Raw genomic sequence first — 23,404 nt, 5'->3', positions numbered from 1 at the left:
CCAGTAACGAGTGGTGTCCCTCAGGGTTCGGTGGTGGTACTGAGCCAGTTCAGCATCTTTGTCGGCAACATGGACAGTGGGATTGAGTGCGCCCTCAGCAAGTTTGCCAATGACACCAAGCTGTGTGGCTTGACTGATACACTGGAGGGAAGGGATGCCATCCAGAGCAACCCTGAGACGCTTGAGAGGTGGCCAATGCCAACCTTATGAAGTTCGCTTTGCAAGGTCCCACACCTGGGTCAGAGCAATCCCAGGCACAGCTACAGGATGGGCAGAGAAGAGATTCAGAGCAGTACTGTGGAAAAGGACTTGGGAGGGTTGGTCAATGAGAAAATGAACATGAGCCAGCTTCAGTGTGCACTCGCAGCCCAGAAAGCCAACCGTATCCTGGGCTGCATCAAAAGGAGCGTGACCAGCAGGTCGAAGGAGGTGATCCTGCCCCTCTACTCTGCTCTTGTGAGACCTCACCTGGAGTACTGTGTGCGGTTCTGGTGTCCTCAACATAAAAAGGACATGGAACTGTTGGAACAAGTCCAGAGGAGGGCCACAAGGATGACCAGGGAACTGGAGCACCTCCTGTATGAAGATGGTCTGAGAAAGTTGGGGCTGTTCAGCCTGGAGAAGAGAAGGCTGCGTGGAGACCTCATAGCAGCCTTCCAGTATCTGAAGGGGGCCTACAAGGATGCTGGAGAGGGACTCTTTGTCAGGGACTGTAGTGATAGGACAAGGGGTAACGGGTTAAAACTTGAACAGAGGAAGTTCAGGTTAGAGATAAAGAAGAAGCTCTTCGCTATGAGGGTGAGGTTGCCCAAAGAAGTGGTAAATGCTCCATCCCTGGCAGTGTTCAAGGCCAGACTGGACAAAGCCTTGGGTGACATGGTCTGGTGTGAGGCGTCCCTGCCCCATGGCAGGGGTGTTGGAACTAGTTTATCTTAAGGTCCTTTACAACCCAAGCCATTCTATATTTCTATGAATATTGTAACTGTCAGAAGAAATGAGTCAGAAAAATATACTATGGGAAAAAATAAGAAACTATTAATCAGATTACTATGGTGAATTATTAGAGCTTCTCCATCGACTGAAGACAATTAAATCAGACCTCAAATTTCATTAGCAAAATGAATTTACATGACTTCACATTCTCTTTTGTACCCTCCTACCTAGATATCTTATCCATAAGCTGGCAGACAGAGGCTTTGAAAAATCCAGTGTGTATTTTAAAGTGATCATCTAAAAACTAAAGATTAAAAGGTCTTTTTTTACCATACATAAAACCTTCTAAAAAGAAGCAAAAAAGAGAAAAAGAAAAAAAACACCACACCAAATGTTTTCCAGTAAGCATATATGTTTGTGTCATGGCTGTAATGAAACATGCATTAAGTATGAAACATATGCTTTCCATTTTGTTGCCCTGGAATTCATCCAAAGACATTTTATGTTGTTAGCTTAACTGTTCTCCTCAGCTGAGAAACTGTGGAAAAAACTCTCGTCTGAAAAAAATCTGTACCTAATAGCTGGCTATAAAAGATTTGCTAGATCTGCAGCAGACTACTTTATTAAAAAAAAGCCTCTGAGATTACTAGTTAATTACTGGACTATTATTTTTTCTGATTAGAATATATTTTTCAAAGTAAAAGAAAAATTGCTTTAAGAGGTACCACGAATTACATGAACAGATTATGTTGGCAATATTTTCTTTATTTAATAAATTTGTAACAGTGTTTATGGCACCCTATTGGAACCGGGCCATGTGACCTAACAAGAACACATAACAAAATCATTACTAACGTATCATCTCCCTGATTTTATGGATTTGAGAAACTTAGGCAGAAAAAGCATTGCTCTGAAGATCACTTTTTGGTTAATAAGCTGATGCAGAGGCAGGGGTCAGTACAAATGAGAGAAAAAGAAGAAAGATCGTATTTCTTTATTTTTATTAATGCTTAGGTTTGCCCTGATGCAGAAATAGGTTGTCAAAGAGCTGGATAAGAATTTCAAGAGGCCTATCATGAACGGCCAGATTTAGATTGTACTGATGAGGGGAAAATATACTAGAAAGGCTGAATACAAAGTCACAAGGTTAAATTTTGCCATGCTGTGCTTAAAAATTCATCCCCAAATCGAGAGGCTGATAACCTCAGTAACAACAAGCAGGCAGCGTATAAAACCTTTCATACCCTCGTGCTGTAAACTATTTGAGGTACTGACTTGCTTCAGGAATTAACATGTATTTAAACCATTAAGCCTGCAGTAAGAACTGTAGTTCTTAAAATTTATTTGTAATCTTTCTTTTGATGAAGCCAATGGAAAAATAGTATTTTAACCCACCTTCGCCATCTGTGCTTGGACTCCACTAGCCTTTAAAGCAGAAACTGCCTTCTGAGCAGCTGCTGGGCTGTCAAAGTCAACAAAACCATAACCTGAAATATAAAGCATACTCATTAACAAAACAGCAACCAACTTATAATGAGTTCATATGCTACCAGCATAGTTATTTAATACAATTTTCCTGTTGGGGAAGAGGGTCTATTTGAACTCCAAAGCTCTTCATGTAGTCCCCAAGAAAAAAACCCAATCTACTGAAGTCCTTCAACCTTGAACTGGTGGGGAGCTACCCCACTGGAACAAATCAATTTCCATGCCCAATCATTATCAGGATTTTGTCCAAATTGCTAACAAGTGGCATGGTGCTTTGCTCCATGTTACCTGGTATGTATCATCCAAGAGCAAATGTGACAACATCAGTTTATTTCATAGAGATCAGAGTGAAGCATAATCTGTTCATTTTTCTAAACTAAATTCTTCGTCCAGTCTGAAAATAAGTGACAATCCTCCAAGTTACATGTAATTTACTCAAGGCTGAGAGAAGAATTTAGTTTAAAAGATGCTTATCTACTGTATCATAACCCAATTTTTGGTGAACTACTTCATTGTATATACATAAAGTTAAATTTAAGAAGAGAAAACCCAGCTTCAGTGAAAGCAGATGAGTTTTTCCATTGTTGTTACTGAAACCAGAATGTAAAAAGTTGTCCTAAAAGCATTTTCTATGCCCTATAATGCAGTCTTTAAATGTTAAAGTAAACCCAAAGTTAATTGTATATTTCCATACAGTTGCAATAACTTCTTTTCTCATTCTGAACAACATACAGGTAACGGAATCCAGGACATCTGAACAGCCATATACTTCGGCATTTACAGGCACTGACATTACAGGCTGCAATTTTTAATGCTACTTGGGAATTGGATGCTCAAGTCTGACCAAAAGGCAGGAAGAGTTTGGAAGCTACTTCCCCATAATGTTATTGCAAACATCTTTCTGTATTTTTCAAGCCCCTTCTTTCCCACCAGTGAACTGCCTCAAATATTAAATTCCTCTCCAATGTCTAAGTTGGGTTAAAAGAAAACAAACAAACAAAAAAAAAAAACAACCAACAAAAAACACAACAATAAAAAAACCCACAACTCTGGGGGAGTAGAAAATTGAATTCTTTCTTCAGAAGGTAATAGCATTCTCTTGCAACGATATATCTATACTGAGCACAAAAAGGTTGTGTAGAGATATAACTGAACCAGCTTTGAAGTCTTTAATTTGAGAAAAACAATTCGAGCAGCCTTGTGCATCAGTGCTAGCTTATTTAACCTGCCAAGAAGCTGAAGAAAGCAGCATATTGTTCTGTGTAACACGTGGTGTTGTGGACTGTTAAATCTTGACATGAAACAGAGTGAATTAGCTCATATCAAGTTTAGTGCTGCCAAGGCAAACTAACTTTCCATACCCAAAACTAGCTTTCCATACCAATGACAGCCCAGGTTATCAACACCACCACACTGCAGGGTGAAATACAGATGAAGTTACATACTGATACCAAGCATGCCATCGAAGCTGGCTTTGCCATCTTCTAGATGTTATATAAACTCAATTGCTTGTGTTCCAGTCAGTTCAAATTCCATGGTATGTTTTCTTGGCAAGAGACAGAGATGCTGTCAAATCTTTTGGGTAAATTCCAGTTAGATATTTGCATTCTGCCTACTTATGTAATTTTAATGCCATGCAGTGAGCTTCCTTACAGCCTTACCTTGCTGAATATTGTTCCAGCAGAATGTTAGTTATTGCTTTTCACCAGTGAGGTTTAAAATCTGTATTGGAAAAGTCAGCTTAAATCTCTTAATGTGAGAATTTCTGTACCACTGACAGAACTACTGAAGCCTACAGGAAAGGTGGGAGTGGACAGATTTAATCAGTTAAGTGCCATCATAGATATTAATGAATTAAAATAATTGAAAGGGGCAACTCCTCTTTCCTAGTCACAATATATGCAGATGACATCTGCATACAAACTTGGGAAAAAAAAACTATAGAAATTTCAGTTCCTGAACTGTCAGAATCCCTTTAATTGCTTAAGATGAGGAGCAGAGCTGAGAAGCTATGCCGCTGCTTCCACGTTCTGCGCAAAAACTCTGTATTAACGATGAACTCTCCTCTCCTGCCTCTGCCTATCACCTTTATGCTCATTCATGAGCTTCATGCTTATTAACATTGCTAAATCAGCCGACTTAATTCTTCACTTTGCTCAGAAATTATCCTCTTAATTGTAAAAAAAGAAAGTTTGAAATCTGATATTACCACACCTTCTCCCAACATGCACATTGCTGGGATATGATCTCACTACAATTGCAATGAGTGATGAAAATAATTGAACTGATGCATCCAGCTTATCTAAAGGAGTTCTAATTTTTTTTCCAGCTGCAATTACTGTGGTGAAAATGAACCCTCGCTTTGCTCTCAATACATTCAAAAGCATATAACAAAACACAATTAAGAGTATTAGAACATGTAATTAAGTGCTGCTTTAAACTACTCTAGTCAATGGAGCTGATTTCCACAATGTGTAATTTTTTCAGATGCTTAGTACAGTTCAATGGTCTTCTGTAAGATTCCCTGGTTTCTCCAGGCAAAAGGGGGAAAAGCTGCTTTTAACTCCATTTTTGTTTTTAAAGTAGAGGCGAACTGCCAGCCAGCCCTGTGCATGTCAGCTCCACTCTAGCTTGGCTGCACCACTGACACAGGCTGTCTGCCAGCTCCACTGGAAACAAATGTATTGAGTAAGACTAGTTCAGGAATAAAAATGGGAAGAAGAAGAAAGAAAAAAGAAAAAGGGGGAGGGGGGAAGACCCACACAGCAGCACCCCTTCCCCCCACACCCCCCCCCCAAAAAAAAGGAAAAAAGGTTAAAAGCAGTTAAAATACATTAGCATATTTTACAGAATCAATTAGGACTTTCAGGTGAATGGAATATAAAGGCAAATATACATACCTTTGCATTTGTTTGTTGTCTTATCCAAAATAGCCTTCGTGGATACAATTTTCCCATACCTAAAATGTATTACACATATGTAAGGAAAATGAGAAAAGAATGTCCTACTATAACAGATATCCAATTCCATTATTTTATATCCTATTATGCTTTACTTTTAACAAAATGGAATAATATATAGACCATATAATTCCGTAATGAAAAATCATACACAGATAGAAGTGACAAGAGAAACAGTTTCAAACATGATCTTGTTCTATTCTCCCTGTCTTCTCAGTGGCACAGCAGAACCACAGAACAACCTGGAGAAAGTGCTTTATACAAAAGAAAAAAATCAATACAGTTAAAATCCTGGTACATACAGGAAACATTTTAGACATAAGCTTGGACTTAGTATATATACAAATAAACCCACGTAAAATATTAGCCATCTCTTCCGCCCCCGCTGACAAACACAAAAAGATTAAATACTCCTATCTTGAAGATGACAAGCGTGGACAGGTTTATGAAACCTGATCAGCAAAGGCGGTAAACGATTTTCTGTATTTTTAAATGGAAAACTGAGATGCAAAACATCTCAACCTAAATCAAAACATCCCTCAGGAAAGCTGCAGTTTCCTTTTTCTCATTGCCTATTCCTCAGCTTCTCCGCAAATGGCAAGCCCAGGGGCCAACCTGCTACACAGTCCAAAGGTGCGCAACCAGACAGCAATAAAGCTTGGGAAACAGTGGACAGCAATAGGAAGATAACTGCTGTTTCCAAAGTGCCCTGCAAAGTTTATCAGCATTAGGGCTTTTGAGCAAATTTAGAGTAGAATCTGTCACTGCTTGTGAAAACCTGCAGTTTCCCTTCAAAGTCAAATCCTAGTTTCATTTTTAAAAAAGCAACTCCCTTGGCCAGAATCAGCAGCATAATTGGAAATGGAGCAATGGTTTCCCAAGTTCCTTACTACAGTCTCCTGTTTTTCCTGTGAACTACATTTGATCCAATGCTGGGAGTATACAGGGGAGAAACGATGCAACATGAATTTTTTTTCATAGAATCACAGAATGGTTTGGGTCAGAAGGGACCTTAAAGACCATCTAGTTCCAACTTCCCTGCCACAGGCAGGGACACCTCCCACTAGACCAGGTTGCTCAAAGCCCCATCCAACCTGGCCTTGAACACTGCCACTGACGGAACATCCACAGCTTCTCTGGGCAACCTGTTCCAGTGTCTCACCACCCTCACAGTGAAGAACTTCTTCCTAATATCTAATCTGAATCTACCCTTTTTCAGTTCAAAGCCATTCCCCCCTTAAACTATTCCTGCATGCCCCTTGAAAACACCCCTCCTCATCTTTCGTGCAGTCTCCCTTTAGGTACTGGAAGCTGCTATGAGGTCTCCCCCCTGAGCCTTCTCTTGTCCAGGCTGAACGAGCCCAACTTTCAGCCTGTCTTCACAGAAGAGGTGCTCCAGCTCCAACAGATCCACATCCATCTTATGTTGGGGGCTGCGGAGCTGCACACAGTACTTCAGGTGGGGCCTCATCAGTACAGAGTAGAGTGGGAAAAAATCACCCCCTCGACCTGCCGGTCACACTCCTTTCGATGTGTCCTAGGATACGGTTGGCTTTCTGGCCTGCAAATGTGCACTGCAGAGTCATGTGGAGCTTCTCATCAACCAACACTACCAAGTCTGTTTCCTCAGGGATGCTCTCAATTAGAATATAATGTAGCTTAATATTACATTAACAGGTATACCTAGGCACTGTGTACTAAGGTTATAATGCAAGAACCCAGAATGAACTTAAAATTCAAAGAAATGTTATCAACATAAGAAAGTGGAATTTGGGGAAGAATTAATTTTTACCGGTTCACCTGCTAAATATAACTCCAACAGAGTGAACATAATTTCAAGAAGCTATTATTTCAAAAGACAACTAACTCAATTTCTGCAATAGTATACAACTATTCAACTATATTATTTATAATCTTAAAAGTTCTTAAAAATATTTAAGAAGCTTAATAAGTAAAGTTAAGCTTAGATTACTCAAATGCTCATTTGCAAAGTGACAGTTAGTCAAGGATGAAGCCTATTTACAAAGTACTTTCCCCCTAAAGAACATTTAAATACATGTTTCAGTATAATCATCACTCTCTGTGACCAGTTTCAAGCACGTTCTGCTTGTTCAATGAGTTACTGTATGGCTTCAAATAGTTGCAAAGGGGTAAACCTGAGACAGTAGATGTTTGTTTCCTTATTGCATCTGAAATTATGAACATCTACGCTGATATAAAACAGAGGTATCCAGCTGTAGCCTAATTAAAAACCAAAACCAAACACAAACATCAATGAAAATCAGTGCACACCTAAATTTGCTATGCTGGAAGCTGTAATAAGGCAACAGAAATTGTGCCTAGTTATTGGAACAGGTACTTCCCTATTAGTGCCACTTATTTTTGAAATATATTATTCCATTCCGAAAGCTCTATTATCTGTAAGTCAAAACTTCCCAAACCTTCTCCAGAATTTTTCTGAGTGCAAACTTCCATGAAAAAAGGCAAACTGTTCAGGAGCAGTGCTCTTTAAGATCCACTGAATTCTTGTGTCCCAAGTCACTTGCTCCCAGCATTACATTTGACAGCAGCCATTCTCTATACCCCAACAGCTTCAGCAAATTGTTCAACTGAAGCTTTTGTGAAGCACATGACCTTTTGTGGCAAAAATCCCTGAAGGATGATCTTGTCCTGCTACTGTTTCAGCTCTTGAAAGTGTAGAAAGTGGTGGTGGTGGTGAAAAGCTACAGCTCGGGGTATCCATGTGAACAAAGTAACTGCAGCCCTCCCACAGTTTGGTCACAGAGAGGAGCGAGGGGCTGGCTGTGGACTGGCGTGGCCCGTGACAGTGAAATACACCCACCTATAAATGTCTGCATCTGTTCTTTGCAGCCATTTTATGGATCATCTTCCTGTGTGCAAAACCAGTAATGATTTAATTCACTGCCCTAGATTGCATGTCTTCTGCAAAGAGCTAGCTGCCATGGAAGACTGCCAAGAAGTTTCAGCAGTGTGAGTCTAGGAACAATTCAGAGAACCAGTATAACAATAGCAGCTATCGCCAGGATTTCTCTTACGATTTTCCCTGTGAATACTCCTCCCATAACATGAATAATCACGCCATGAAGCACAGAAATGCAGTTTAGCGCCTGGGCAGAGGGATACATCCCCTCCTTGCTCCTGCCCTGTGGTCTGATACCAGGGGAAATTACTCCCTGCAGTTCCTCCTAAGTGCTTCCTTCAAACGATGATCATCATGAAAATCTGCTTCCTTCCTCTTGAATTCTGCAGTCCCAATAGTGCTGTTGAAACAGGCTTTTGTCTTCGACTGCTCGTTTGTCGGGTGCAACTGCAGCTAAGACCCACCGGAAATCAGTGACCTATAAAACACACCAGTCATGGTGCAAACTAATACGTATTGCCTGCTTACAAAAAGCAATATAACAAGCAAGAGAAAACTTATATTCCAAAGATGTCTATGATGTTAGGTCCCACATGAAGATCATCATTCTTCTCAAAAGTTCATGCACATCTAGTTGTCTTAGGCATCCTGCTAATGCTAATCTTCTGCTCCGAGGCCTTATACCATGTGCTTAGTGAGACCTGCAACCCCAGGCAGAGCATATCTCTTATGGTTGGCAGAATCATTTCAACAATGATGGGCAATTGCTCATTCCCTGTCCTCTGAAGCAATCATTTAAAAAATATGCTTTCTTTTAGATTAAGTGCTAATCTTCAGATACAACTGCTAATCTGGCTGGTGACAAGCAACTAGGTATTCCTTCTTAAGGAGGTTATTTTTCTCCCCAAAATACCATCAAATAAATTCCCAGCAGCAACAGAGTTCCTTCTTTGGGGTGGAGGGTAGGGGGTGTATGTGGTTTTCGTTGGGTGCAGGTATTTCTTGTTTCTGTTTGGTCTTATTTGAGTTCTATTAACATAGTCTCTCTTCAGTCTGAATTATCTTTGGAGATGGAAAGACATTTTCAGCTTTGCATCTCATTTCCACAGACACTTGTACCAACGTCAACTAAGGTATTAAGGAAGAGATGAGGGAGGTGAGAAATTGCCAGAGTGTATTGGTTATGTGATTAAAAGGGCTATGTTCAGTACGTCTGTGTACAAGCTATCATTATAGTACAGAACATCAACACAAATGCATATTTGCATAGCACATGAAGAAACTTATTCAAAAGTCAAGTTAGGAAGGTACACAGTACTGCCACTTAACAGGATTACGCTTACCACTGCCCATTACATATGCTCTGTGCAGAAATGAAAGGGTAAGCCCCACTTACTCAGCTGCTCTAAGAAGACCTACTGCCAGGCAGCGCGAATGTCAAAATACAGCACTATACATTTGTCTTAGATACTTTTGAAGTGGAAGACTTGAAGCAAAGCATCACCTTATACTTTTTATATACCATATTGTTCAGCAATGCAAAGCCAGTGCAAACAATCACACTGACAGATTGATTGCAAATAGCTGTTTTAGTTTTAAATAAAACATTTTAAACATCTCTGAAGCGTAATTTTGACAACCGCCATGATGCTGAAAGAAAAGGGTCCTCAGAAAAGTAAGTACATGGATCAAAATGAACCACTGTTTATTTTACTCCCTTTGTACATCTGCGAGTACAACCAACATACTTGCAAATGTGAGGGCGATAAAATGCCATCATGAGCATGACAAAGAATGGGGAACGAAGTAGCTTGAAGTCTCTGCCACAAGTGCTATTTTGAGTGTTGAAAGAACTTATCTGTGTGTGCCTTACGGGAGGTACAGTAAGAACAGGCAGTGAGAGGCCTGTCTGGAATGAATTGTTGAAATCTTCATCCACAAAAGCTTAACATAATATACCTCATACTACCAAGTTCACTCACAGTGCTTCCCTTTGCAGTACTTTCAAACCGTCCTCCAGCTTCTGCTGCAAAGGGTTTCTCTTCCTGATGTTGACTTGGATACTAACACACCAGAAGGATGCATCTCTATCTCTGCTACCATGAGAAGTCCTTGACTTTTAGAGCTGCTTAGGTCCTCCATCCTGAACTATCCAGAACTTGGTGTTGAAGAACAGTGCTCCTTCTTTGCCCAAGTCCAGTCCAGCTGTAAAAAGAACATTCCTCGAGACCCTGCTGTTGTAAGCCTTGCATTACTGTGGTGCTGTCAGAACTCCTCTGCTATGCAAAAACAATGCTGCATATCTTCTGTGTTTATTCTAGATTAATTTTCACATCTTAGCATCTTATCACTGCCCTTCATGGAATGCTCTTTATTCCTAAGAGCCAGAATCATGTGGTAAAACCAGGCATGGATTTCATAACATGTAAGTGGCTCTGAGTACATGAACTCATTGTAAGGTGAAATTGTGAAAGGAAAAGAGAACGTGGCTGAACACAAAACTTTCATTAGATTGCAGATTTCTCACCAGGTGACCCAAAGACAACAGTGAACACAACAAACAGGCAGATCCAGCAAGGAGTGCCACATGGGAGAGCAGCTCAGCTAATACTAAAATATACTGCAGTTGCTGAACGGATTCACAGCAGAATAAACCTCACTTTAGCCTATTTATTTAGGGTAAATAAATAGAACAAAACAGATAAAGCAAACGCTTCCAAAACAATACCTGTACATTAACTATAACACTGAAAGGAACACGTAGGTGGGGATGCTTTGCCTATAGATCAGCTTTCTTAAAAAAAAAAAAAGTTAAACAACAGCAACAAAAACCTCTTAGTCAAATGTGGCTTTATTCAGTGTACAACACTGTCTGTGGCACCCTGCATGTATTCTGAATGCAGCAAATCCCTGCTTGAAAGGGAATACTATGCTTCAATATAACCCAAAATAAATGCCATGTGCAACTTTAAGATGGCATCCTTACCTCCCCAAACACAGAGTATTCTATTTTGAACAGTACAACTCAAAACATTTATGTGAAATTAATGGTCTTAATAGCCAAGCCCACATCACAGTCTATCTCCCTTGTAGAGTATGTAGAAGCCCAACCCATTCCTCTCTACGGAGACCTGAAGAGGAGAAACCTTAACAGGCCATGGGAAGGCCTCATCTATGCTGCAGTTCTCAGCTCCTCTATACCACCTGATGCAAAAGGAGCAAAGAAAATCCCCTGTAACTGAGGAAAAGAGTCAAGGGAGTTGTCAGCAAGAGCTGACTTGGTACAGCTGGCTCCCATTCCTCACTGTTCTTCCAGTGTTCAGGCCACTTCTAAGCCAACACGACAGCCAAGGGAACATAATCAGCCCCAGCAATCTTTCCTGCTGGATCCAAAAAACAAGTTCAGAGCATTCTCTAAGCAGTACAAAAGGTTTTATCTGGCTCTCATACCTCCCTTTCTCTGCTGCATCTTGGGAAAGTGGTGTACTGAACCTTAAGCTCCTCTTCCCTTTTAAGCTTAGATAAACACAAGGAGTTTTGTTTCTCCGTGTATCATGTTTTTAATTTTCCAAAAAGGGGAATTTCAGAAAATATTTGTCAATAAAATACTGCTAGTCCTTGTGATAGCCTACTTTAATCCTGCTATTTATTTATAAGTAAATGTTCTTCTACAGAAACTTGATGGAGAAATGTATTCAATCCAGCAGACTACTGAGTCTGGAGTACAGAATCAAACCATATGGTTTCCATTTTTAAATTCTTCACCACATCTATGCCATAGTGTAGAAGGAGACATGGCTGAGAACATTTTGTCCATATTTTGTTTTCTGTTGTTGGAAGACACACACTGTTCTTTGAGAAAGTTTTTGGAATCGCTCAGTTGCTTTATGGCCACCATGGACCTAAATATTTGCTACCAGAACATGATGAGTACCTACCACCAAAAAGCTGGACTAACCATTTTTAGTGTATAATTATACATTACATAAAAAGTTGCAGTTGTATTTTTCTTATTTGCAGAGTTGATGGGTATGCATAATCTATCTTAGTATGAGTCGTGTTTTCAAACTGTTGCAGATTTGGCTAATTTGTTCAGTTCAGCAAAATCTCCTTTACTAGCTTCAGAAATTGAAGAACTGGGTTAACTAACTCAGCCAGATGTGTTCCATTTCAGGCATTGGATCACTATGTGCAAAATAGAGCTTCCTTGTAAAGCCAAGTTAGAGCGCTGCTTTGATTACACACTGTTAAATAGTCATGTGGTTTTGACATAAAAGCTAGTTCCTTTCTTATTAATTGCTCCTTTGTCTTTCTGGTACTTCAAAGAGAAAGACAGTATGTTTAAAATATCCAAGTCGTTCTCATTGTCTTTTTTTATTATTTTAATTAGCAGACAAGTAATACCTCCAAATAAGTTACAGTTTATTTTTATGGAAGCCAATACTGCTTTGATTGTTTTAAAATGAATAGTTACTTTTTTCCATTAATGTAAAACTATTTTTGAGGAGTCACGGTCTGTGTACTTTCAAAACAAAAAACTTCACAAAACAAACAAACCCAAACACCACCCCCACAAAAAAAATGTAACACCAAAACCACCAAAACCCAAAACAAAACACACCTCACAACAAAAAGTAAACCCAACCCCTCAGATCCTTACTTTACCAACAATTCAACAGTCTCAATAGTCCTACATGTGGCAGTAAATTCTTCACAAGATCAACAAAGCAAATGCTTCACAACCTCTCTATCTTTAAATCTTCATTTTAAGTTTTGCATAGTTGTGTTTTCGATAGGAATCGCTGGATAAAAGCATGTACCATCATCATTACTGTTACCAACATCAGTGCAGTTCATAGAAGCATAGAATGGTTTTTGGGTCAGCTTCTCCACAAATGGCAAGCCCAGGGGCCAACCTGCTACACAGTCCAAAGGTGCGCAACCAGACAGCAATAAAGCTTGGGAAACAGTGGACAGCAATAGGAAGATAACTGCTGTTTCCAAAGTGCCCTGCAAAGTTTATCAGCATTAGGGCTTTTGAGCAAATTTAGAGTAGAATCTGTCACTGCTTGTGAAAACCTGCAGTTTTCCTTCAAAGTCAAATCCTAGTTTCATTTTTAAAAAAGCAACTCCCTTGGCCAGAATCAGCAGCATAATTGGAAATGGAGCAGTGGTTTCCCAAGTTCCTTACTACAGTCTCCTGTTTTTCCTGTGAACTACATTTGATCCAATGCTGGGAGTATACAAGGGAGAAATGATGCAACATAAATTTTTTTTCATAGAATCACAGAATGGTTTGGGTCAGAAGGGACCTTAAAGATCATCTAGTTCCAACTTCCCTGCCACAAGCAGGGACACCTCCCACTAGACCAGGTTGCTCAAAGCCCCATCCAACCTGGCCTTGAACACTGCCACTGACGGAACATCCACAGCTTCTCTGGGCAAGCTGTTCCAGTGCCTCACCACCCTCACAGTGAAGAACTTCTTCCTAATATCTAATCTGAATCTACCCTCTTTCAGTTTAAAGCCATTCCCCCCCACCCTTTACCTATCCCTGCATGCCCTTCTAAAAAGTCCCTCTCCAGCTTCCTTGTAGGCCCCCTTTTGGTACTGGAAGGTTGCTGTAAGGTATCCCAGGAGCTTTTCTCTTCTTTCTCCAAGACGAACTACCCTAGCTCTCTCAGCCTGTCTTCATAAGAGAGGTTCACACTGGTATTGCTGTGCTACAAACGATCTTTTAGTTATGCCCAGTGGGTTACAATTCCAGATTTCACTGAGAAGTAATCAGAAGCACCAAAACTAAATAAAAATCTGATATATTATCAGCTTTTATAGTTATCTGTCCTTAGAAGAGCAGATGCTTAGCAGAATGAACATAGATAATTTGATGAAGTGTGAACAAGTGCCTTCTTAGCTTCTTGGACAGTATTAATTTTAACAGATAAGAAGCATTATTTTAGGAATATATATATGGTTTATAGCGTACAGGGTCTATACAAATGTAACTACTCCTTTTAGCTAAAAGGGACCAGAAACTCAAAAGCCCTACCAAACAGCTAACTGGAAGTTCTTGTAGATAATTTTTCAGCTATCTATTTTGGTTTTCTTAAGAGTAGTTATTTCCTGGTTTAACCAAGGATGAGGTGTGGGGATAGGGAAGAAAGGCTTTCAGAATCAGGAAATGTTTGCTTCCTCTTGCTTTGCAGAGGTGTGAATAATATCTCCCCACTCCTTACAAGCTGACTAGAAGTCAAGCGGACAAAGTCCTGTTAATATGCTACAGCTATTTTTATAACTTTTTGAAAAGGTTTTTCAGTTGGTATGCTCCTTCCTGCACAACAAATTGAGTATCTTAAAAGCATGATCCACTGTACAATGCCCTTTCATTTAGCACAACTGAGGAAAACTGTCTTTTTTTAGTATCTCCAACTATTTCAAATAGTTAAAGACATGTTGCAGCTGACACTAAACCAGCACTCCTAATGTGGCTTTCTAGTGTGTAGCAAATGAGCAGATTTCTAACAACTGCCTGCAGAGGTGTTTTCTCTGTCAATCTTAACAACAACAACAAAAAAGTAATGGCATGTTTATTTAGTCCTACTTTATAAGGTTAAGAATGTTGCAACGTGAAAAAAGCAGTTATTCTTTAGTACTATGATGACACAGTGGGGGCGGGGGGAATAAGAAATAATCCATAAAGTTTTTCCCCCAGACAGCTTTTGGAGACGGAGGAGAAGGCTCTTATATTCTTCCCTGGCAGACACTGAGAAGAGTTCAGCTGCTGCTACTTTGAGAATAACACAACAGCATAATGGGAGATTAAAACACATAACACTGAAAAAAGAGAGAGGAAGAGCAGCAAAAGTGGCAGAGCCAACCTCTTGCACTGCACAAATCATCAACTTCCATATTTCATAGACACCTAAAGATTCTCATAATCCTAACGATTCTTATGAAAGCCAGGATGCTAACATGCTGGTCCTAAATTTGTTGATTATGTATCTGTTTTAACTGTAAATACATAAGATGTCACATGCTGTGAAGAAAAACAGAGTTTCAAGCAAACTGAGAAAAATGATCCCATTCAGTGTTTCTTGCAGCCACTGCCCCTGCAGTAACCCAACCTAACTTCCGACAAGTTGAGGTGATTTAGCATAATCTCTGAACCATCTGCTAGGCTATCTATCAGTTCAGTAGCCTTGTTACTTTACAGTTTATAGGTTAAGCAGGATAAATAACCTACCAGAAAACACAAACGGATTTGCCTCTGACACACTTTGAAGTACAAGTATTGCCTAAGTAACCATAGCTTGCTTTCTCCTCTGCTGGAGAGGATAAAAATCACAGCACCGCATTAAACAAAGTGTCTGTTCTTTCAGAAAAGGAAATTATAATCTTCTTTACAGTTTATGAAATCAACAGTTTTGCAGAGTTATGTACACACTTCATAATTTAGTTTGCCTACACTTTTAGGAGATTTTTCTATTTACGTGTTTGAAAACTCAACATGTGAAGTATTTTAAAAGGAATGAATTATGCAGAATTACATTTCATTTTCAAACATCTGTATGCAGGAACACAAATGCTGGTTGACATTAAAAGTGTTGTTCCCTGCCAACTTTCTACTGAGTTTGATGACCAACGTTAGTGAAAGACCATTCAAAGTTTTTTTAATGAATTATGTAGCATTGTTCTTTGAGAAAAGTATTTTGTATTTGCATGGAATATGAAATGGTGTGCATAAATTAGACTGAATGGTTTAGAAACTGATTTACTACTATTCTAATACAGTGCATTGTAATTTCTATGAAGTACTCTTACACTGAAAGCATTATAAAAAGTTTTACCATAAGATACCGAACCGAGGATCATTGATATGAAAATAGTTTATGCAGTTATTCAGATAGTCAAAACAATAAATCTCATAATTATCATAAATCAACTACCACAGTATATATTAAGACCTTCACACAAGTTACTAGTAAATGCTACAGCATTAGGAAAAAAAAAAAAAAAAGAAATAAAAATCAAAGACATCTGCTTCTCACTTCCTGCCTCACAAAGCAGGCTGCACTTCCTAATCTGTATCATTCAGCATCCAGTTTAGCAGAGCAAATTCTGGAGAATCCTTATTTTACAAAAAGAGGTAATTAATAAGATATTTGGAATTCCTGACTAACACACTTCTTAGTACTACAATCATTCTTACTCAAGAAAACCTAGGAGGATTTAGATTTTCTGCAGGAATTTGCCTGCACATCTACAGACAAGGCTATTCAGGTATATGGGGAAGAGGCTACAGTTCCCTTACAGCTACAAGATGGAAGAACAAAGCCATGTTATTTTAAGAAAGCAAATGGCAAATGGTCTCACCCTGTTGTTTTCTTACCCTAATGCTACAGAATGGACACAAATTATGCCTGGGTTAAGAGTAAAGCACTGGGCAGAAGGGGGGAATATGCGTTTTACCCACAACTGAAGCACAACCTGAAGCAATAGCCTTTGAAAATAAATTATCACAGTTCCTGTGGCTCCCAGAAAGAATATAAAAAATGAGACCACAGTTTCACATTGCCATGAAAGATAAAGGATTTTTTTAAAAAAGCATAATTCATTTGCAAGCAAGATTATAAAGTCCCAACCAGGTTCAAATTACAAGTCTAGGATATTATTTCTACAGTCTAGCAATTACTTTTATCCTTTTTGCTCATACTGAGAAAAGATCACTAATCAAGACAATGATTTTGGAAGATAAGAAATTAAACCAGATGGATGCTAATATGTATTTATAAGCCAAGCTCATGGCAGGTCTGCAGACAAGCATGTATTGATTTACCAAGTGCTAGCTGTTTTAATCTGAAAGTAAGGCAATATTTCTGAATCCAACCATAAATCTTTGCAAATCTCTCAGCCTCACCAATTTTGCAGAGCCTATACTAACAGCTTGAAGGAATAAAAGTATGAAGACTTATGAGACCAGTTCTTGTTATTCATAACTCCTTTCTCTTCCCTGTGCTAAACAGTACAGATCAGCTTGGAAGCATAAATTACTCTTTATACCTGAAGACCTTTTAGTTTTCTATTCCTCCTCCTCCAGCCAAGGAAGCCAAGTATCAGCTGTTGTCAGCATACGATGCATTGTCTTTTATTTTGGCTTTTCCAAGCATATTTCTTTTTCTTGTAGGAAAGAATTAAGGACAAGGCAAGGGGAAAATAAGGTTATTTATCAACACCTCCCAATACTTTTTTCCCTTGTTTTATTCAGAACTGTATAAATCAAAATTAGTTATTCTGACTACAATTTTAACTAGTATGAGATTACCTCCTATTTGGATAGACAGTCACCTATTAATGACACTAGCCTGTATACTTGAATGAGATAACTTTCTAATTTACCCTTGCCTATTAATTTCACTCCTAGTGAAGGTTGCTAACCAAGTCTTTTACCCTCAGTTTAAGCAAATAACACCCTGAGGAATATGCTGGCAAAGTCCTGAAAACCATGAACTGAAGAATGCCAAAGTACATGGGCACTTTCAGCCACATCCCATTTCCTAAGCCCTGACCAATCTGTCAACTCTGAACTACAAAAAAATGTCACGTATTGTGCAAGTTATGTATACACATGTATTAAAAAATACATATCTATATACGTACACAAACACACAATGCTTTTGTCTTGTATGGAAGATGCTTGGTCACTGGAACAGTGCCTGTCATTGATAACTTTTTAAAAATGCATGTTGAATATTTGCCTTCTGTTTTTGTAATACTAAAACAACATAAAGGCAACAGCATGAATCCAAGACCTGGCCTGCTGGGTTAAAATACCTTCTACACCAAGATAGCTATTTGTTCTTACCTGCGTCTTGCACTATTTAACTGCCCATTTCAGAAAGTTCTGCCTGCCTGCCTGCCTTCTGTCTGGAAGAAGAAAAAACCCAATACATTTAAGTAACGTCCAGTCTCTCTAAACTGCATCTTAATAGCAGTTCTTTTGTGAAATACTCATAGTAGCATCCTGCTTTCAATAGCTATTCTATACTGCAATTAATACCTCAATCAGTATTTGAGTCTGATCTCCCTTCATTTCTGGTAACTTAATGTCAGTCATACTAGAACAGTATTAAATGAACAAATTATTCTAAATAATTGCTAAGCCTTCCAGAGGCCTTGCCCCCTTAATAGGATGGCATGTAGACTTTATCCCTATTTGAATCTGCTTCTGTAAGTCTCAAGTCCCAGCTGTGCTGAATAGCAAATATCTCCATTTCAATAGGGAAAATGGCTGCACTAAAGTAGTTCTCTCCAGGGGTCAAAATACTTCAGAAGGGCATTTAAGTGCCTGTATGTTACTGAGCAGAAACATCAGCTCACATATTATCGATTAGAACCACGTGGCTCTGTTGAATAGATGTCTGCAGCACTATTAAGTGCTGAGATAGAGACAGAGGAGTGTCATGCATTTAAAAAAACACTATCCATCTGTTGCCAAATTTTAGATACATGAGCAATCACAAGCTAACACAAAATCCGAAGTGCGACCTTTGTGGCTGATGCGTAAGGGTCATATTCAGTGACACTTCTTCAGTTTCACACTGCTTAAGACAGTCTTCTGAATATTGATTGAAGTAAGCAGGAGGCAGTGTTTGAATTCTGCAGTCTTACAAACAGAATGTTATAGACATACATATGAAAATTTGCTTTCGGTAGCTTACATATCCCATTCTTCTTAAAGACGACGTTAACCTGTTCTGATCCCATCACTACAGGCAGCTAGCCAAGTACAACTGAAGTCTTCCAGAACCACCGCCTACTCTGGGCCCTGTGTTGCAGACAGACCTGCAGTGCCTTACCAGATTGTCCTATAGAACTTACCCAAGCTGGCTGAAACTAATGCGATTCCCCAGACCCTCCTTTCCCGTGACTTTTGTGCAATTACTATGTCAAGTGACACCACGGAAGGATAAATCCAGTGCCACAGACTGAGCTTTGGCTGATATGCTTGAGGAAGCACTTGGATCGATGGGCTTCACAGTAAAGAACACAGACAATGGAGCTTAATCCTGACCTAGCAGGGAAACTCAACTCATATGCAAAGGGGTGACTCAAGACTGAGTGGACTGGGCTTAAAAAAAATTAGGATCTTCCATTTGGCTGTATCAACTGCATGCTTACATGAAATCTGCATTGAACAGAGTAAGACAGATTCAAAGTTTCTTAAAAGGAGCAGTTGTGGTGTTCACAAACTCAGAGCATCAATACCCACAGAAGGGACTACTCAAAAAACACAATCTCATGCAGAGCCAAGTGAAATTAACTAACCACTGCATGACAGCAAATCTGACAGGCAAGTCCAAAGTCAGTAAAGTTAGTTCTGTATTACAACCTTTCTTGAACAGATTCAACAACACATGCCAACAAGGGAGCTTGTATGACATGGTCACAGGGTTTCTGGGCTTTACAGCCCAGATTTTATTATCAAGAGCCTGAGACAACTATTTCTTAGTTCTGCTGCCCTCTTGCAGGCAAACTTTTCTCTTAGAAGTGATAAAGTATTATAACAAAAGAAGCTATAACTCTTACTCAGATATGAAGCTCAATGCCTACACTTTGGATTTTAAAACAGTTCATTTACTAATTTCTGATCAATTTATCTAAACAAGATTCTTAAAACAGTCTAAGTAGAAATCTTAAAACATTTTTTTATGAAAACCACTCAGAAGCAGGAAAATGGAATGGATACAGCTATGACACAGAAAAAAACTGAGGATCAAAAGAGGGAATAGCCATATCCAACGAGAGAAAGCCACTCACTAGTAAAGAGTTAAACAGTATCTAGGTCACTCTACAGTCTCCTGCACACCCTCAGCTCACTGCGTATCGGAAATGCTGTGTGGGAAGGCCAGGGAACTAAACTCACAGACCAAGTATGACTCAGACTGCAGTAATTTAATGATATTTTTTTCTCTTAAATCATCCTTGGGATTAAAAGAATCCACACCCTCAACATGAAACCAAATCATCGTGAAAGAAAGAAACCTTCACAGATCTTTGAGTCAACAAAAGGCATCTAGAAGCAAATTGATTATTAATGGCAAAGGACTGAGACCTTTCCTATAGCATACTTTAAGATCAGAATAGCAGAAGGTGAAGAATCTGAGTCCCAGTCAGATGTTCTTCTGAAAGCCCTAGTGGGGATGATCTCAGCAATAAGGTCAGAGAAACGCCTGCCAAAAAAATAAAGGAGAGCTGTCACAGCCAAACACTGACCTCTAACACCAGAGGAAAGCAACTTGAGAGAAGAAGCCTCATTTCCCCTACCACTGCAGAAGCTGAACTCAAGATTTGTCAAAGATCTTTGGCACAAGCATGAGCAGAAGACAACTGTAAGATCCCGGAGAAGGCAGAACACCAGTGACCTAGATCCAAACACAAATCCAGTTAAATCCCTGAGGAACCATTTAAATTTCTGCAAATTCTGTCCCACAGAACAAAGCAGAAGTTGGGAAAGGACACTGACGAGCAGAAGACAACTCTGCCCTCAGGAATACTCCTTCCTGACTACAACATAAAATTATGAACATTTACTCTTCCCTCTGTACTTCCAAGCTGCCTCCCTCCTCTTCCCTTAAGGTAAGGCACCCCAACCACCACAAAAAGAAGAGTAAAGCTACAATGTCTTCTATGACAGGAACTCATAACTTTTCATCTACAGAAACAGAAACTAATTTCACATTTGTCATGACAAAAAATTAACTGGTTCTGCTGGGAAGATATAAACCTTCCTTTTTTGGAAGGGTTTTTCTTAGTATATCATAAAGAGCATAGCAATATAATTATAAAGAACTGAGCATCTGGCTTTACAGCTATATATTTAGATGTATTCTGCTCTGTTTCTAATTAAATTATTTAACTTTTTATCCCATAAGATAAAGAAACTAATAGTGTTCCACAAACCTATATCCACCATGTAAACGTCACTAGGATACTCGGTCTCTAACCAGTTACCTTTGAAAGTAAAGTCTTGGTGCATCTCACCCTTCAGCTACAACCATGAACTAGCTCAAATCCCTAATATCCTCTAATTAAGTGAGGGGTTCAAACCCAAATGAGTTCAGGTGAGGGCTTTATCTTGAGAATACAGCATCACTTTATCTCTGAATTTTGAGTAACAATTGAAAGGGCAATATCTTTGACAGAAAAGACAGAAAGAGTCACCATAAATGAAGCCAAAGTCCCACGTTCTCATACTGACTTAAACAAATACTGAGTTTGCTTCTGGTCATTGCTTCAAGTGCAATTTACTGGTTAAATGGAAACCGATGAAGAAAAAAATTGAGTTCTTCTTGGTTTTCGAAAAGTAATCAGACTCAAAAACTTTTATTACCCTATCTACCAAAGAACATCTTAACTCAGGGCCTTTCTGTGTCTACTGAAACCTATCTACTTTTGGCACCTTATCAATTCTACTGAATTCAGATGGCCAAAACAATGAGCCTGTGCTCCTTAGACTACCACTTCAATCTCAGTTCAAGCATTAGATGGGAAACAGTTGATCAGTGACAGTCAGGTCTGTTCCCTCTTCCTCGGAAGGCCACTCTTCTCAAAATATTTCATGACATTTGCAAAGCATAATTCAGAGTGAGAGTCCTAGAATTCAAACAGAATTAACAAATATTTAACTGAATAGGCAATTAATAAAATGGGTGGAAAAAAACAGAATTTATCATGGAACAAAGTAATACGCAATTCACTAGGGAAGAACAGAAGACTGGGGCAGATCACTGTATATTTTTATAATGCCATAGCTCTGAATATTTGGAAGATGTTCAAAAAGAATTGATCCTAATTTACATAATAAAAAGTACGTTCACGCTGAGTCCTTGGTATGAGGATGGACTTTTTTCAGCAGCCATCGCGCCTAAGGGTCTTTCATGCCTAGTACTGTATGTACCTCTGTACTGCCACACGGAAGCCCTGTAAGCTGCCACTGAGAAAAAGGAATGTGGAACAACACTTTCCCTCCAGTACTTGAGATCTTCAAAATACAGCAAATAAACTTCTGGCAACAAATAAAAAAGCTTTGACAATAAAGTTAAGACAAAGCCTACCACACAATAAAAACAGCTTCAAGTGTGGGAACTGTAGGGGGTTTAATACAGACTCTCTGGAGGAAAAAAAGGCAGATATTTACAAACACTCCATCTCAAATCACAGTACTACAAACAGCAGTGCAGGGAAGAAAATGCACTCTGCTGCCAGCTCCACTGGATATCCCCACCATGCTGATAACCTCACATCTTGCATGGAAAGAGTCTCTCCTCTCTGCTAAATGGCTTCTCCAGGACTCAGCCAGGGCATTCAGACTTAACTAGGGGAGATTTCTGCCTTGGGGTACTACTGCACAGCTACAGAGTGAAAAGGATTAAAAACAAACAAACAAAAACCAGCCAAAAACCCAATACCAAAGGAAAGAACCACAGAATTTATCTGGCGCTGTGTAATTACACAGCTGAAAAGCACAGCCTTCACTGTTAAAAGAATCTTAAGTCCACGCTATGGAGTTCTAAGTGGTTTTAAGCCCTAATACTAGCTATAGGAGTGGTGGGGTCCTGCAGATGCTCCATGCTTCCTAGGATCAGGCCTTTGCAAACACACTGCAAACAAACAGCAGTCAAGCTTGCCATTGTTTTAGGGGCATAGGTACACATTTCTGTGTTAAACCAGTTGGTTTCTTTAGCATACCATTTCCTTGGTGATTTTACATCCACGCTAAAGAAAGTACAGTCCTGAACTGCAAAACCCTGGTAGTCTGCGGGCTCCAAAAGCTCTTCAGTTACCCTTTCAGCAGTCCTTGAAACCAGAAACAAGTAGTTTGTCTCCATTCTGGGTGTTTAGATAATTTTATTTCTGACATTTAGGGTTTGCATATAAAATATTGGAGATTTTTCCAGTAATTTGTATTACTCTGCATGAAGCAGGTTCCTTTTCTTCTTTCTGGTTTTAGATCTTCTATTAACATAACACTTATTTCACTACTGCATTCACTCAGACATTAAAGTCCTCATTAATGCCAGAATAATTGCTAATATTTTGATAACTTGTGAAAGCTTATTAGTGACTATATGTAGGCCAAAAAGCA

The 23,404-nt window shown here is 39.2% G+C and overlaps 1 protein-coding gene across 5 annotated transcripts in view; it reads right to left on the bottom strand.

Annotated features, from left to right (window-relative positions):
• Nucleotides 1-23,404, bottom strand: part of RBMS1 (RNA binding motif single stranded interacting protein 1) — a 148,864-nt gene that overhangs the window by 35,946 nt on the left and 89,514 nt on the right. For all 5 annotated transcript variants that reach the window (XR_010610731.1, XM_065670604.1, XM_065670603.1 and 2 more), the window contains exons 3-4: nucleotides 5,319-5,377; nucleotides 2,329-2,420 (exon numbers count right to left, since the gene is read on the bottom strand). Coding sequence is in view for 4 of the 5 variants with exons in the window: in XM_065670604.1 (XP_065526676.1) it covers nucleotides 2,329-2,420; nucleotides 5,319-5,377 (151 nt within the window). In the remaining variant the exon portion in view is untranslated. The remainder of the gene's footprint in view (nucleotides 1-2,328; nucleotides 2,421-5,318; nucleotides 5,378-23,404) is intronic.

This window comes from Lathamus discolor, chromosome 3 (genome assembly GCF_037157495.1).
Source record: "Lathamus discolor isolate bLatDis1 chromosome 3, bLatDis1.hap1, whole genome shotgun sequence".
Taxonomy (NCBI): domain Eukaryota; kingdom Metazoa; phylum Chordata; class Aves; order Psittaciformes; family Psittacidae; genus Lathamus; species Lathamus discolor.
This window is presented reverse-complemented; position numbering and strand designations above follow the sequence as displayed.